At 36.9% G+C, this 17,542-nt stretch overlaps 1 protein-coding gene across 1 annotated transcript in view; it reads right to left on the reverse strand.

Moving 5' to 3' along the window:
* Positions 1-17,542, reverse strand: part of rsrc1 (arginine/serine-rich coiled-coil 1) — a 392,026-nt gene that overhangs the window by 346,046 nt on the left and 28,438 nt on the right. Inside the window, exons 2-3 of the mRNA XM_063045866.1 lie at positions 12,796-12,993; positions 10,744-10,872 (exon numbers count right to left, since the gene is read on the reverse strand). Coding sequence (XP_062901936.1) covers positions 10,744-10,872; positions 12,796-12,977 — 311 coding nt within the window. The 5' untranslated portion in view covers positions 12,978-12,993. The remainder of the gene's footprint in view (positions 1-10,743; positions 10,873-12,795; positions 12,994-17,542) is intronic.

A 17,542-nucleotide genomic window follows, 5' to 3' on the forward strand; every position in this document is an offset into this window, starting at 1 on the left:
CTTGTGTGTTGATGAGCAGAGGATTTTGGAATCCAAGTTCACAGCTCCCAAAAGTTGTGACACAGGTTAATAGGGTGGTTAAGAATATACATGGCATGCCTGCAATTATTAGTGGAGGCAGTGAATTCAAAAGTCAGGAAGTAATGCTGGAGCTTTATAAAACTCTAGTTAGGCCCTCAGTTCTGGTCGCCCCATTATAGAAAGGATGTCAGGATTCGGAGAAGGTACACAAGAGGTTTACCAAGATGCTGCCTGGATTAGAGAGCACATGCCATAATGAGAGGTTGGTCAAACTTGGTTGTTTCTTCTGGAGCAGCAGAGGCTGAGGGGAGATCTGACAGAGGTGTTATAAGATTATTAGAGGCATAGATAGAGTAGACAGACAGTATATTTTTCCCAGGGTTGAAATGTCTAATACCAGAGAACATGTATTTAAGGTGAGAGAGGGTAATTTCAAAGGAGAAGTGAGGGGCAAGTTTTGCTTTATAAATATAAACACAGAGTGGTGAATGCCTGGAGTCGTGGTGAAGACAGATACATTAGACACAAACATGAATGTGAGGTAAATGGAAAGCACAATATTGTGGAAGGGCCTGTGCCTGTGCTGTACTGTTCTATGTTCTAGGTGTTAAGATCAAAATAACTCAAACAGAAGCAAATCATGCCTGCTTTTGTCAGGATTCATATCACATCTGCAATGTAATTATCAACATCAAAAACTGTTGTAATTGAAAATACAGTCTAGGAAAGATACATAAAAAATATTTCCAAATACTGAAGACTGAATTTAGAAATTACCAGTCTATGCAGATCACTGCCATATTATCATGGCAATCTGCTATTCCATCAATTAGAAATCCCAGTGGTTCACCATTTGTATCTCTTTAAATATACTGTACCCCATTCCCTGCTCTTCCTTTAAACTCACTGGGATCCTGTTCCCCATACTCTCTTTAAACTCACCTCGACTCTGTTCCCCACACTTCCATAAAACTCACTCATGCTCTTTTTCCCCATGCTCCCTTTAAACTTCTGGTTCACTGAAAAATGTATTACCAGTACTGAGTAATGTTTTTAAAAACATGAATTAAAATTCTGTTGATATATATTAACTGGAATAATCTAATTGTTGGAAAATCTGACTGCTCAAGGGCATCAGCAATTCCTCCCTTTGCAGATGAATAAGCAGAACTATTCCTCCTTCCTAAGTAATGCAAATTTGTTGTATTTGCATACAAAGATATAACTAAGTTTTTTTTTGAAAAGTTTATTAGAATACCCATGATCTTATTGGATGATGGGGCAGGCAAAGGAATTAAATGGCCTCCTGCCTTTTAAAAAATATTTTAATATAAACACTATTCATTTTCTTCTAGAGATTTAGGATTGCTATGTGCAGCATAGTTAACATCAGAAGATATGATGGTAACTTGTCATTGAATATATAACAGGAGGACTAAAATTCTATGCTCACATTTAAAGTTATGATATATGCAATCATTAAACATACAATAACTTATCTTTAATAAGAAATTATTGACCTTTCAAGGAAGTACAGAAAAAAGCGGTGATCATATTGGTTCAGATGTTGTTGAGCTTTGAAACTCGCACCATAATTAAAAGACATACTTGGTAAAGAGACAATAAGGCGAGTGCGATAACAATATGCTTCTTAGAGGAATTTTGTGGGCGGGTCTTGATACACTTACAGCATGCAGGCAATTACATTGTTTGAGGCCTTGCAACTATCATGATCTCACCACTTGGCACAGTGTCTGGCCAAAAGATCGGGCAGTACTAATGGACAGAGAACCCTGAATTAATAGCACAGAAAAATGACTTACAGCAGAATGGCTAGTTAAGATGCAAGCTGAAAAAGGAGATAAATGAGTTGTCTGAAACTGTTGAATTTGATAATCAAATCTAGAGTGCCAATAAAAATCATGAACTGCTTTTCCTCAATTTTGCATTAGTCATTATTAGAACAGTGAAGGAAAGTGACTGATGAGTTAAAATGAGAGTGGGATGGAGAATTAAATGGGCTTGAATGGGCATTTCACACACTCCTTTTTAGTGAGGGGCAAGTTTTTTTTAAATGTCCGTCATTAACATATCAAGGAAATTACTTCACCAATAGCTTATGCCCTCGGCAATTTCAGAATCAGAATCAGGTTTATTATCACCAGCATATGTCACGAAGGTCGTTAACTAAGCAGCAGCAGTTCAATGCAATACATAATACAGAAAAAATAAAAATAAATCAATTACATTTATATATATTGAATACATTAAAAATTGTGCAAAAACAGATATAATATTTTAAAAAGTAAGGTAGTGTTCAAGAGTTCAATGTCCATTTAGGAACTGGATGGCAAAGGGGAGAAAGCTGTTCCCCAATTGCTGAGTGTGTGCCTTCAGGCTTCTGTACCTCCTACCTGATGGTAACAATGGGAAAAGGGCATGCCCTGCGTGCTGGCGGCCTTTAATAATGGACGTTGCCTTTCTGAGACACCGCTCCTTGATGATGGCCAAGGTACTTTGTAGGCTAGTACCCAAGATGGAGCTGACTAAATTTACAACCTTCTGCAGCTTCTTTTGGTCCTGTGCAGTAGCACCTCCCCCCTCCCCCCGTAGCAGACAGTGATGCAGCCTGTCAGATGCTCTCTACAGTACATCTACAGAAGTTTTTGAGTGCTTTTGTTGACATACCAAATCTCTTCAAACTCCTAACGTAGTCGCTGTCTTGTCTTCTTTATAACTGCATCGATATGTTGGGACCAGGTTAGATCCTCAGAGATCTTGACACTCAGGAACTTGAAACCACTCACTCTCTCCACTTCTGATCCCTCTATGAGGACTGGTAAGTATCTCTTCATCTTACCCTTCCTGAAGTCCACAATCAGCTCTTTCGTCTTACTAACATTGAGTACAGGGTTGTTGCTGCAACACCATTCCACTAGTTGGTATATCTCGCTACTGTACACCCTCTCGTCTCCATCTGAGAGTCTACCAACAATGGTTGTATTATCAGCAAATTTATAGATCAGAAATTAGTGTCTCACCCCATCAGAAATATTCTCTTTCACTTTTCTTTTGCTATCTCGTCATTGTTGCAACTTACATTGGACTTGTTCTCTTTCCCAGTTCTGATGAATGGTTTTCAACCTGAAACTTCAATTCCATTTCTCTCCTCATATGCTGCCTGACTTAATGAGTGTTTTTTTTTTAATTTTATTCATTCTTTAACATTCTAAGTTTTTTTTGTGTTTATGACATTTTATTTTGTGAAGAGTACTCCAAATACGTCTTGCTGTTGTCCTACTGCTGCAATACAACTTAAAATTGCCTTTTTCTATTATCTTTTATGGAATCCTCCAAGAGCTGTCTACAACTTCTAAACTATATGCCACTTCAAGCAATGCCACCTAAAAACATATATTGACAACACCCATCTCTACCTCAACATCACCCTTATAACAACTTGGCATGCAATCCACCTGACCAATCAAATAATGGAGACTGAAACTATGCTTTGGCCAGTACAACTTTCTGCTTGCCATTGACACAATTTTCTACTTTATCCCCTTCAAATTCTCACTTGGTTCAATCCACCCATTAGTTCTGTACCTACTAACATTCACTGGCACCAAATCCAACAAAGTCTTGGTTTTAGAATTTTCATGGAACAGTACATAGAAGAGGAACAGGCCCTTCAGCCCACAACCTAAAAGCAATAAAGCCAACAGAAAGCATGTGGTACATATCTCACTCAGGTCTAACACCACAATCTGGTGCCCCCATTTTCATACTTCTCATTTGTCTCAAATTCTCATAATTATTTTAAAATTAAACCCAATTATGTCAAATGTTTATCAAATGTCTACTGATGGATACCAAGGGACAAAACTGGCCCACTTGAAGATTAGCGTGGTCATCTATGCTAGGAGTCAAAAGAGACGGAGGAAGATATTAAATTGATTTTTGCATTGTCAAGGGATGGACACAGAACTGAGGCAAAATGGTGGTGAGGTTATGGACTATATCCAGACTACAGAAGAGGAGGTGCTTTCTGTCTTGAGGTAAATTAGAAAGGAGAAATCCCCATGACCTGATAAGGTGTCCCCTCACACCTTGTGAAAGGTCTCTGGCAGAGGTTTTTAAAATGTAGTGGGATTTGGACCAGCTAAAAAGATGGGCTGAAAAATGGCAAAATGGAATTTAATGCAGACAAATATGAGGTATTGTACTCTCAGAGAACAAACCAGCGTAAGACTACAGTGGAAGGTAGGCCACTGAGGAATGTGGTGGAACAAAGAGATCTGGAAATACAGATCCATAATTCTTTGAAAATATGCCAAGATAGATAGGCTCATAGAGCTTTAGACATTTTGGCCTTCATAAATCAGAGCATTATGTACAGGATTTCAGATGTTATGTTGAAGTTGTATGAGACGTTGGTGAGGCCAAATCTGGAATATTGTTTGCAGTTCTGGTCCCTATGACCATAAGATATTGGAGCAGAATTAGGTCATTCAGCCCATTAGTTCTGCTCTGTCATTCAATTACAGCTGATTTATTAACCCTCTCAACCTCATTCTTCTGCCTTCTCCCCATAATCTTTGGAGCCCTTACTAATCAAGAAGTCATCAACTTCCACTTTAAACATACCTAATGATTCGGCCTCTACAGCCATCTGTGGCAATTCCTTAAAGCTACTTGCCAAGGTCTTCTCATATCCACTTCTAGCTCTCGCAAGTGCCTTCTTAAATTCCTTTCCTTACCACCTAACTCTCAAGGGTTCTGTCTGACCCCTGCTCCTTAAAACTTAAGTACTGTACGCTCTTTTCTTCCTCTTAACTACATGTTCCACTTCTCATCAACCAAGATTGGGGGTATAGTGGACCACTTTTCCTGTAGGTAGGTACTCACCTACCAGCAGGAAAGATATCAATAAGATTGAGAAATTTTACTAGGATTTTGCCTGGATTTGACAATGTGCGTTATAGGGAAAGACTGAATAGCTTAGGGCTTTATTCCCTGAAGCACAGGAGAATAAGGGGAGATTTGATTGAGGTATACAAAATTATGAGGGGTTAATGCAAGTAGGCTTTTTCTACTAAGGTAATATGAAGCTGGGGGAATTAGGGGCCATTGATTAAGGGTGAAAGGTAAAATATTTTAAGGTAGCCTGAGGGAGAACTTCTTCACCCAGAGGGTGGCCCAACTGTGGAATGAGCTGCAAGAGGAAATGGTGGATGCGGGCTTGACTGCAACATTTAAGAGAAGTTTGGAAAAGTATGGATGAGAGGGGTACTGAGGGCCATGGTCCAGGTGTGGATTGACAGGATCAGGCAGAATGAAAGTTAAGCATGGGCTAGAAGGGTCAGTGGTATTTTTTGCAGTAGTGCTCTATGACACCATAGTTAACCATCTTATGGAATTGTCAACTTCTATTCAGTGGGAAGTTGCACCAATAATACTTAAATTTAATCACGATGATAGATGGCACGACTTTACAGGGAATAATAAGCCTAATGGGTCTGTTTTCTTTTGTCTTTCTTTTTTTTGAATATAGATACTGCATTAATCAGCTTTCAATATACTCTTTATCCCCAATGCCTACTTAATTTTGCAAGAAAACTGCCCAAGCCTTGCAAATCTCACCATTACTGGCTCTCGACACCAAGACAAACAACATCTAACCCTGGATATTTTTTTTTTGTTTTCCTTCAAGCCAACATCATTTCTCTCAGACTTAAATTTGATTTTGTGTTCATTGCTGATTTCCAAACCCACGGACAACTTTCAGTTGTGCACACTTTTGTTTTGCTATATTCTGAATCTGAAGCAATATTTTTATCTAGGATTTTTTTTTTTGCCCTCTGACCATCCTTTTGCCTCATTTCCTGTATCATTCTGACCATTACCTTCAGATTATGTCCTTAATGAATTTTGTTATTCATTTTGTTCTATCTTTCTGTATTTATACTTCGCTGTTTAAATGTTACATTATTTCATTTAGTGTTTTATTCAGCAATACGAGTTAATACAAAAATGTCTCATTCAAAAATGTGTTCAATTTATTTGGTTTAACCAAAAGAATTTTCAAATTATACTGTATACTTTAAGTGAGGACATTTATAGTTGTACTTTGACATCAAAAAGGATTTTTACTTAAAATACAAATTTTCGGTACCATTAATTCTGTGTACTGAATGCAAATATATATTTTCTATATATCAAGAAAGAACCACTTTTTAAAAAGCTATTTGTGCATTAAAACCTCTTTTATAACCCACAAGAAACAATTGCAGAGGAATTATTCTTGCTTGCACGTTACAAAGAATTTCCACAATATATATTGTAACAGAAAAGAATAAGGCATTAATCATCAGGGCAACAAAACCAAAGAGTCAGCACAATGACATGTTTCAAGCATCTTACATCCTTTACTAATGTCAAAATCCTGTATCCAAATTCTTCATTCAATATAATCGTTAAAGACAAAGAACATATTTTGTCAATTCAAAAATACACTATTTAGTAAATTCCCACTACTTTTATTCTCATCTAAACTATTATTTGTAGGGTTCTGAGCAAGATGCTGTATATTATTCAAAAACACAAAAGTCACATAACTAAGAAATATTAAAATAAATTTAATTCAACAAAACTTCATTAAACCTTCCTGTGCAAAAAAATGATTGTCCATGATAAAATATTATATTATTTTCCTTTCAAAAGATATTTGCCTTCAGTACTACGATTGTCTCAATCTAATTACTTCAAATTCCATTAAATGAAAACTCTTCTTTAGTTATGACACTGGCCACACTTATGAAAAATCAGGTTTCTTGTCAATTGCGAACGTGTCAGTTGAAAAATATGCAAAATGCAAGTTAAATATAAATAGCATTACATTCAATACTTTTGAATAAAAAATGTGTGATTTATTTATTCAAAAAATATGTCATGGAAAGCATTTCAAACAATTTTATTATACCTAAATGTGTAATATTCCAATAATTACTATCCAAATTTTCTCTCAGCAATATTTTCATGCCACTATTATTCTCATTTTGTTGAATAATATCCATACTCCAGAGCCATTTTCCGCTCATTTTCAATATCATGCATTCTTATATCAAGATTCTTTTCTTCATATCCTGTCAGAGTATCAATCACTGTCTCCTGTCCACTCAATCCAGTTTTGATTTATCAGCAGACGCCTTTTTGGACTCCATAACTCGACCCAAACCATTTTAATGCGACAGTGACAAATAACACCCCATATCACATCAACCTGTTCCACTTAGTAAACTTAGAAACAGTAACTATGACATCCCTGCATAAGTATTACATTCTATTCCCTAGACTGATGTATATTAATGAGGAGCTGCTATTTGAAACGCTTCTTCCACATCAGCATCTAATATGATCAAATTAGGAAATGGGATGATTTATTAAATTTTGTCATGCCGAAAGATTTCTCTATGTTCTCATATAGGCAGTTTGAGAAATCTATAAACAAATTTTTTTTCTATATTTCTCCATATCAAAGATTTATAAAACTGAATGTACCGTATGGATTCAATATGAAGAATCAACACAATTTTAATTATTACATTTTCTCCAATTAATTCAGTTTTTTCTCTGTTTACCACAAACAAGCTGACCATTTAAGATCATTTTCTAAATAAAGGCATTTTTGTAACACAAGTATTTCAACTTAAAGGAATTACTGTTAAACTAAATGTTTTGAATATAGTAAAATATTTCTACCAAAATTAAGTCTGAGAACTTGGGTAACAGTGAAAGTCATTGGGTTAACCAAACCAATTGAAAAGGACAAAACTCATTACAACTTTAAATTTTGTCCATTAGCAGATGTCAGTAATCTTTTCAGAATCATTGGAATTGTAGCTACTTATTTAAGAAAATCGTAAGTAAGAACACAGAGCCTACTATATTCAGTGCGATTGAAACATATGCCAACATTGTTACAGGAATTTAGTGTAGAGGCCGAAAATCTCAGGAGAATACCAAATATACTTCATGGGAGCATTCATATTAACCTTCCTTAAGTAACTAGAGCATAGTCTTTAATAATTATTTTTGCCCAACTTAAATGTTTACAGTACTAATATCTTGGTGAAAAAGTTTTTTTAAAAAGTCATCAGTATTCTAAGTACTTCTTCAATAAATTAGTAAAATTACAAAGTCATTCTCAATCAAATGTTCTCATGAAAGCCTAATATTAATCTACACATGCACAAATTTAGAAATCAGCCATTCTTTGTAATGTGCAGTTACGACTACATATATCTAAACTCGGTTTCATATTGTTTGCAAAATTAATATTAACACATTAAAATGTTCAATTTATTGAATTCAAATTCACAAAAATGTTATGGCACAAGGACATGGAATGTTAACAAGCTTGGGTTGAAATTGCATTGCAGCATTGAGGTTATTAATATTTTATCTTGCAGGGATCTTAAATGTCTTTGTACACGGATTACATTTAATGTTCCACTGTTCTAAGGTGTCTCAATTTCTGAACGTGTATATAAGTAACCAAACAAGGGAAAAGCAGATTTTTTTAAAATTACAATGTCATGATAAGAATGTTTCCCAATAATGTTAACTAATCAGTCATTGACTTGAATTCTTTTTTTTCAAAAAAATGTGGTCACCTTTTTTCTTTTATTGTGTCTACATAATAACGGATGGTTACTATAAGCAGCATCAACCACTAAGCAAATTGCAAAAACCATTTTAAAAATAAATTTCATTTGAGTAACCTGTTTACTAATAAACACCAAGTTCATTTCACCATACCTTATGGGGGGAGGCGGGTGGGATTCACTGACCTACAATGCTTCACTGTTCACAATTTGAACAAATCTTATCCTTGATCAGATTCCTCCAACTCCCTGTGATATCTTCTCACTCACCTCTAAGATTTTGTGTGTTAACCTAAAGGCAGAATATCACTGCATACAAATACGAACACACATGGAGACAGTGTACATGGAGCATCCTTATATAGCATCTATATACAGCTGATATCAAGAATTAAATTCTGAAGAGGTTCATAAATGGCTTGGGCCTTAAATATTGAAGCAGATTTTAACCAGAGGGTAGAGACCTGTTGAATGATTTAAAATGCCCATCACAACCTGGGTGAGAATTCGGGATTTAAGATACTAGTTTTATATTGCTACTACAAGTATATAGATACTATCAAGATTCTGTGATACTACCAGCAGACTTCAGCTTTATCTTTGTAAACAAAATGATCAGCCTTTCACCGCTATAATGCCATTTATGAACCTCTGCTTTGCCCCCAAGAGTTTTCTCCACTCTGCCCTCAACAACCTTCTCCTCAGCACCAATATATTCCTCTGACCTCATGATCTCCTCAACCCAAACTTCTCCTTAGACTATTTCCAAACACCCTAACTATCAGGGGAAACTTTTACCATTTCCGTAGTATTTGACTGTTTATTTAGCAGGCCAATTTGCTAGCTCAATACTCAACCTAGCATGGATGGAAAACATGCAAGGAGTCAGCTGGATTCAAACTTAGGACCATTCACCTCGAAATCCAGTGTTGATACCACTACATCACCAGCCGGCTAAACCATTGGTTATCCCAATCATTTTTATTTCCCAATCTTAAATCCCAATCATCATCTCCTCTCCACCCCCCATAATGGCAGGAGATCATAAAGAAAAGGATTTTAATGAACAATTGCACAAGCAAGTCATTTTCCACAATGCATGATGCCTCAAGTCTCCTACATGTCAGAATATTGAAGCCTGGGTTTTCAAGCCAAAACAAGATGGGACCTCTTGCTAATCTTTTCCACACAATGGAAGAAACAGTCTTTCACCTGCCCCAGCACTTGCTACCATTACCAAGAATGTTTCTGCCTCTTCATCTGCCTTTCTCTGCCTTTGAGCACAATATGCCCTTTTATTTCCTATGTCTTTTAGTTAAACATCTTAATGATTATTATCTTAAATTATCATCTTAATCATTATGACTTCCTCTCAGTTTCTTTATTGAGAACTCTTTCTTCCTGTAATTTCAAAGCAAGCCAGTTTCTCTAACCCCAGATCTAATTTCAAGTATTCTGTCCTCATTCACCTACTCCCTTCTTTTAAATAATTTAACCCACAACATAAACCCGTTTCTTTGGTTTATTTGCCCAATCCAGTCCAAACTGGTCTCAATGAATCACTTGACACTCACATCCTCTGCCGACTTCAATGAAGGGTCAAAGACTCAAAATTTTAACTGCTTTCTTTCCACAGATGCCACCTGACCTGCTAGGCATTTCCAATATGTTATTTTTACTTCAGATTTCCAGCATCTTCAATTATTTTGATTTTCCCAATACAACACTCACTTTCCTCCAATGGAAGATATATCCCAAACTCCATCACAGTCACTATCAAACTTCAAAGCCTCTGTCCTTATGGACATGCTCAGCTACTCTCTTACTTTTGTTTATGATGGCCTTCTGCTTGACAAAATAGTGATCAACCTCAGTCATCTCTCCAAACAATTCCTCTCCTGTCCAGTGTCCATCTGTTACCGCAACAAAGCACTCTTTAGGAAAATGCACCAGCTAGAGTTGGTTTGCAAAATAAAAGACAGAACAGTTTAGAAACTGAAGGAAGGAGTAACCAAACATATGGTTACTTGCCGCCTAGAAAAGATAATATCCATACCTTCTATTCCTGCTTCTTGACCTAGAATGTCTTGATCTGTAGGACTTGCCTCGATCCCGTGACCTGCTACGACTCCTTCGTTTCTTTCGTTTCTCATACGATGAGCTACTGCTTGAACGTCGCCTATGTCTTAAGGATGATATGTATGTTAGAAGCAGTTTGATGCAATGCACTTATGTCTTCCACTTATTTCAGATATTTTAAAAAAATTTAAAAATTAAAAGTAAGACCCAAAGCATTGTGAAACTAGTTTATGGTTCATAAACAATTGAGCATCAAGATTCACAGGCAGTTTCATTTTTGTTATATTTTAGCTGCAATATTATGCAATAAATATTCCACTGAAAGAAGCATTTGTTTCAGACATGCTTAAATTCATAAGAACTCTTTCAATACCTTGCAGTGCTCAAGACCAACTGACAGAAACATTCAATATAAACTATGAACAAAGTAGTATCTCAACTATAGAGCTGTCAGATCAAAACATCAACACACAGAATATTTAATCTACAGAGCAAATGTTTATGCATACATTGGTTAATTGGTCATTTTCTAGCCAATCAAATCAATGCACAATTCTCAAGACCATATTTTCCTGTTGTAGCAAATGTGCATATTGTGGGAATTGTACAATTATAATTTGTTTTCTTAGCTTGTGTTTGTATTATTAAATTCAAAGCCACATAAACTGTTTTTCAGTAGAGTCCATATTAGTGGTCATTTCAAATAATACTGTATTGGCGCAACTCTAAATATTTTATGTACTATACATAATACACTACATCCTTTTACTATGATTTGCTCCATCCCATTTAACTTGCTGTATTTTGTCCAAGAACACAATTCTTTCCAATAGATCTCATTCACATTTTAATCTGATAGCGTCACTTTGTTGTCAATTTCCAACTTTTATCTATTTTAAACACCAAGTGTTCATGCGCATTTATACTTTATCATCATTTTATTCTCATTCTAGTCAGATTCAAGTGTTTGGAGCCACCTTTAAATGAACAATGTTATCACAATATCCTCAAAATTGCACAAGCAGTCACTCCAAAAAGTGACAACTTCATTTTATGGAGTTTTATTGCAAGATGGCTCATCTTGAATGTTTCTCTGAGGAAAACATCATTATGGAACAAACCCATTATTGTTGTCACTGACATTTTCGCCATAAACCAGTTGGTGAATCAAACATGACATTAAAAGCTATCTGCTATATTACTCTTCAGCTGAATCTTTTCTTACCCACAGAATTTCATTTTCTTTCATTGAAATTAATATTACTAGGTTCATCCTGAAACCAAGCAAATTATAAATAATGTCAGCTATAGTTCCGAAGACCACTTCAAAGGGAAGTGTTTATTCCAACTTCAAATAGACACAAATTGAAATAGATCAGAAGTTAAAAGTAGACTATCATGGTGAAACTCATTAGTTCAATTCAATTTTTAGATATAGCCACTTTTATTCAGAGTAAGTTTCCTTTTGTAGTCGTTCTTAGAATTAAAACTGAGAATTACTTAGAAATACTGGCATTTTGCTTATTTTCAAAGCTGAACTAAGAAAGATTTAATTTCTGTGCAAAAAAAATTCTACACATAAGAGGAGATTTAGTTGAAAAGTAATACGGCAGATAGCTCTTAATGCCACATTCAGTTTGTCAACTGCTTTATGACACATTCTGCCCAGTGCCTTCATAAGCTCTCATATCAGTGGATAGATTTATATAACCAATAACAGGCAGATATAATTTCACTTCAAACTGCTATCCTGAATCTACTGAACTGATGGGAAATATGCCAACCTGTTATTTTCAATTCCATCAACAAATATGCGATGAGTACCAATTTGACATTCCTATCTAAACCAAAACATACTCGATCGAAAATTGCCAATGCAACAAAGTTATAGAGGGGGACATGAAAAATATTAGCAAAAATCAGGAAACAGATATGTTGATTTTATTCATTTATTTGTTTCTAGATGCAAACTATGTTAACGCCAGTTAATGTATTGATACGTTGCTGTAACACATTTCATACTACTTACCTTCTATCTTTCGAACGGGAATGGGATCGGCGACTACGTGAGTGTGATCTAGTTCTTCTACTAGATTTTTTCCGAATGTATGTTCTGCTATCGGAAGAACTGCTGGAAGTGGACTTCCTCCGGTGTTTCTTCTTACGACGACTTCTTGTGTCAGCTTCACTGTCTGAAGAGTGATGACCCATTTTCCAACCTTTAAAGCTTCCAAAGATCAAAGATAAATAAAATCACTAAATCATTGTCCTGATGAAGGATCTCAGCCAGAAACATCGACTGCTTACTCTTTTCCATAGATGCTGCCTGGCCTGACGAGTTCCTCCAAAATTGTGTGTATTACAAATCATTGTAGGAACTAGCTCTTTGAATTGGGGCATTAACTTTTCCATATAATCCAGAAAAAAGTTATACCAGTATAATAAATTTCATCCTTTCAGTTGTATTCCTAACATTCATGTATTCCACCTTCAGCACAAACAGAAAGTGCTGGAAATACTCAAGAAGGATTAAGCAGCATCTTTTGAGAATCAGTGTTAACAGGCCTGATTCAACATGTCACCACAACATCAAGACCAGATGAGAAGAACTGATCGAGTTATCCCTTTGTACCTGACAAAGCAGAGTGTATTCTAACTGACAGCAAAGCCTCAGACAAGTTACTGTTGATGTTCTATCCCTACCTCTCCCCCAGAATACCTTCACAACCTTTTACGGGGACACAGCTGGGGCAGAACTTTGTCTTATATCTAAACTGAAAGAACTGTTTTAAAAGTTTTTAAGTGCTGTGATATGTAACCATACTTCAAAATCTATTAAGACCACTATAATTAGTTAATTACATAGATTTTTAAGATGTTAAAAACAAATAACTTAATTCAATCATAGAACAAGAAACAAAAGATGTAACTTGCCTTTTCCCTCCAAACCTTAAAGCCAAAAGTCGCAAATTAATTCGGATTCTGATTCTACACGTCTTACTGGCATAGATGGGAGATACATACCCCTCAGGGAATGTATCAAGACAGAGCTCCACTGGTGAATTCCAAGAAGAATCCTGTGACAGCAAAGTGTGATAGATGTGCATTGACCTTTGGAAGATGCTTTGAAAGTTTAAAAGAAATTAGTGGTGACTATACCAGAACCAGGGTGTTGAGGAAGTATTAATCTATTCAAAATGCTAAAAGGGGAAATGTTCCAAAACAGAACCTGAAGCTGAAAATGCACAGGAGAACTGCTAGATGAGAAAACAGGTAAAGAAGAAGACAATGACAATGAGAAGAACTTGTTATGTTGCTGGGAAGAGTAGATTATATAAATGCAGAACTGCTGAAAATCTCAGTCAAGATCTGGAATCCAGTTCACAATGACAGAAGGAAATTTTTACTTCACAAAAAGAGGAACATATATTCAAAGTTCTGTGTTGGAATATATAATATTCTTTTGGGTGATCTTACCTTTCTAAACATTTTAAATCAAGCAATTTGGATTTCTATTTTTCTACTAACACAAAGTACTGTACTTAATGAAATCAAAGAGAAATCAGGAAGTTGTCCTATAGTCATTGCAATCATGTACAGAGTTAACAGCGTAAATTTGCACCAGTATTTTTCTTCTTTGCTTTGTTCGCATCTTACAATACCGTGTATGCCTAGTTTACCACTATTTACATTAAAATGATAAAAGTAATCTGGATGTCTAACAACAGGCTTGCCTGCGGTTTCAATGTATTTGAGCTCTTCTTTGGGAACATAGAGTAAGCAGTTGATAACAGCTCACTTTACCCAATTGTGGTAAAGGGAACACACAAATATTGCTTTTCTCTAACTATTTCCACAAAATCAGAACAAAAGAAGCAAGATGTTCTGGAAAAAAAATGTGATTAGTCCCTCAGGATTTCAAAATATAGTTTTCTCTTCTCCTCCAAGTGGCAGTATTTAAGAACAGTGTTTATTTATGATGTTCTGTTGCCTCTGCCGTGAATTAAGGGATGTTAAAGTTAATGCTGCTACTTCACTGCTCTGGGAACAGATTTAACCCTGACCTTGGCTGCTGTGTGGAGTTTGCATGTTCTCCCCATCACTGTTTTTGTTTTTATTGGATACCACCGTTTCTTATCACAACCCTCTGGTGTAGATTAATACAGGTTTCCTCCGCCATCCAAAGGTACAGCGTTCCAATGGAACGGTTCGTAAGCCAATATGTCGTAAAGCGAAGAAGCGATTACCATTTATTTATATGGGAAAATTTTGTGAGCAGTCGCAGACCCAAAAATAACCTACCAAATCATGCCAAGTAACACATAAAACCTAAAATAACAGTAACATATAGTAAAAGCAGGAATAATATGATAAATACACAGCCTATATAAAGTAGAAGTACTTTTCCACAATCATTACTGCACTGTTCTCCGTACCGAAAATCTCACGCAAGCGCTGTTGGCAAAAACACGGCGCAAGCGCTCTCCAGTAAACTTTAAGCTATGAAGCTGCCAATTCATACCAAATAACAAGTAAAAATACACAACCTATAGAAAGTAGAAATAATGTATGTACAGTGTAGTATCACTTACCAGAATTGGTTCAGCACTGAGCACAGTGATGATGGTGTGTTAGACTGAGTAGTCGCAGGTTGGGTGGTGCAGTGGCCCCCACCCTCCAGGCCACCGAGCGATACATTGCCACGAAGCATGCAGGAGTGCAGCGGTAGCCAGGAGGCACACAGCACATCTTTAAGAAAAAAGCCGAAACAAACATGCTAATTAATTAGGTGCCGCCCGGCACGTAATTGTTGGCCCAGATCAGTGCCGATTTCCCATTGCGTCGTCTCTGATCTGGGCCGACAATTACGTGCCGGGCAGCACCTAATTAATTAGCATGTTTGTTTCGGCTTTTTTCTTAAAGATGTGCTGTGTGCCTCCCGGCTACCGCTGCATTCTCCGCGAATCAGTATTTCTCCATGGCCTGGGGGTTGGGGTGGTGGGACACTGGGGTGTCATCTCGTCATCGTCTGTTTCTATTGGAGCAGGCAGCTCATCTTCTATCTCTGCTCGCCTCGATGTTAAAGGTTCAGGTTCGTTGTCTGCTGTGGCTGATGTGGAAGGCTTGCTTGACTGCTGAGCCTCGTGCATTTTTCTATCACACAGTTCTTTGTAAGGACTCAAACCACCTTGCAAATATCCCCTAAACCTACGTACCCTTTCAAAATTAAGGTCGTACTTTATCATTGCAGTGAAAATCTCACACAGTTGCTTCACGTTCAGTTCGCTATTGCATTCAGTTTCGATTGTTATCCTTTTTTCTTCCAATCGCATCAGCTCTTCATCTATCAGATCTTGGGCATAGGATGCCAAAACCTCTTCAACATCATGTTCGTCAGCTTCCACAAGCCAAACTCACTTTGTCCTTACTTCGTTCACCACGATCGAAACGCTTAATTATGTCTAGTTTTACGCTAAGTGTAACACCCTTACGAGCTCTTTTAGGCTTTTCCGATACCATAGAACTCATCTTGCAAACGGCTGCTCACAGGCACGTGCTTAAGCAATGCCGGCAAGAATGCAGTTCCGAATCCGGGGGAGAGCGGCTGCTCAGGGCACACGCTGCCTTTTATCGTGCGCTGCTTTTTTTCGTAACAGTGAAAACACCTTCTGAAAGCGAAAGCAGGGTACTAATATAGGTCTTTCCTAACAGTGAGGTTTCATAAAGCGAACGTTCGAAAAGCAGGGGACACCTGTATATTAAAAAATTGAAACAGAGTTCTTGGTCATTTGAGTTGAAATAACAAAAGGGAATGAATGTAGAAATGTGACTGATGGTACTGCTCAGCATTATGGGAAGTTAAATGGGCCAGGACTTGCACAGTATATAGTAGAGCCCCGGAGAGCGTTGCAGAATAGAGACTAGGAGCACAAGAATTTAGTACCCTGAAAGAGGTAACACAGTTAGACAGGATGGTGAAAAGGGTGTGTGGCACACTTGCCTTCATGAATCAGAACACTGAGTAGAAGATTTGGAATGTAATGTTACAGCTGTACAAAATGCTGGTGACACCACACTGAGTGTTATGTTCAATTTTGGTCATCTAGCTACAGAAAAGATGTACAAAGAGGTTGTCAGGAACGGAAGACTTGAGATATAAAGAAATTGGCTAGTTGGGTCTGTTTTCTTTGGAGCGTAGGAGACTGAGGGGTGACTTGATAGAGACGTATTCAATCATGACAAACATAGATCAAGTGAAATCTTTTTCCCCCAGAGAAGGAGAGTCTAAAAGTAGACACCATTTGTTTAAGGTAAGAGGGGTGTTACGTACCCCGTAACGGGTTAAAAGAACCAGCAGAAACGGAACACACCTGGAGTCTGTTTTGCTGTTAACTAACACTATTAGTAACTATGCAATACAGTAATATAAAACTAGATAAGTCGAACAGGTTAGCAAAGTTTATGCATATTGTTACGTACCCCGTAACTGGGTTACCAAACCAGCAGAAATGGAACACGTGTTGGAGTCTGTGATTACTAGGAACTAATAAAGTTTTATTAAAGAAATAAGTAACACAGTACACTAATCGCAAGGATATAAATTTAACAGGTTAGCAATGATAGTATACACATATACACAGAAATAGGGTAATAGGAATCAACCAAGCTCTATTTCAGTCTAGGGGTAAAATGATCAGTCTTAAGTGAAGCAGAGTTCAGTTCAGTCTACTGCAGTTCGAAGTAATCGCTGTTGTTGTACCGTGAGAGGGAGGGAG

Source organism: Mobula hypostoma, chromosome 4, assembly GCF_963921235.1.
Source record: "Mobula hypostoma chromosome 4, sMobHyp1.1, whole genome shotgun sequence".
In the NCBI taxonomy this organism is placed as follows: Eukaryota; Metazoa; Chordata; class Chondrichthyes; order Myliobatiformes; family Myliobatidae; genus Mobula; species Mobula hypostoma.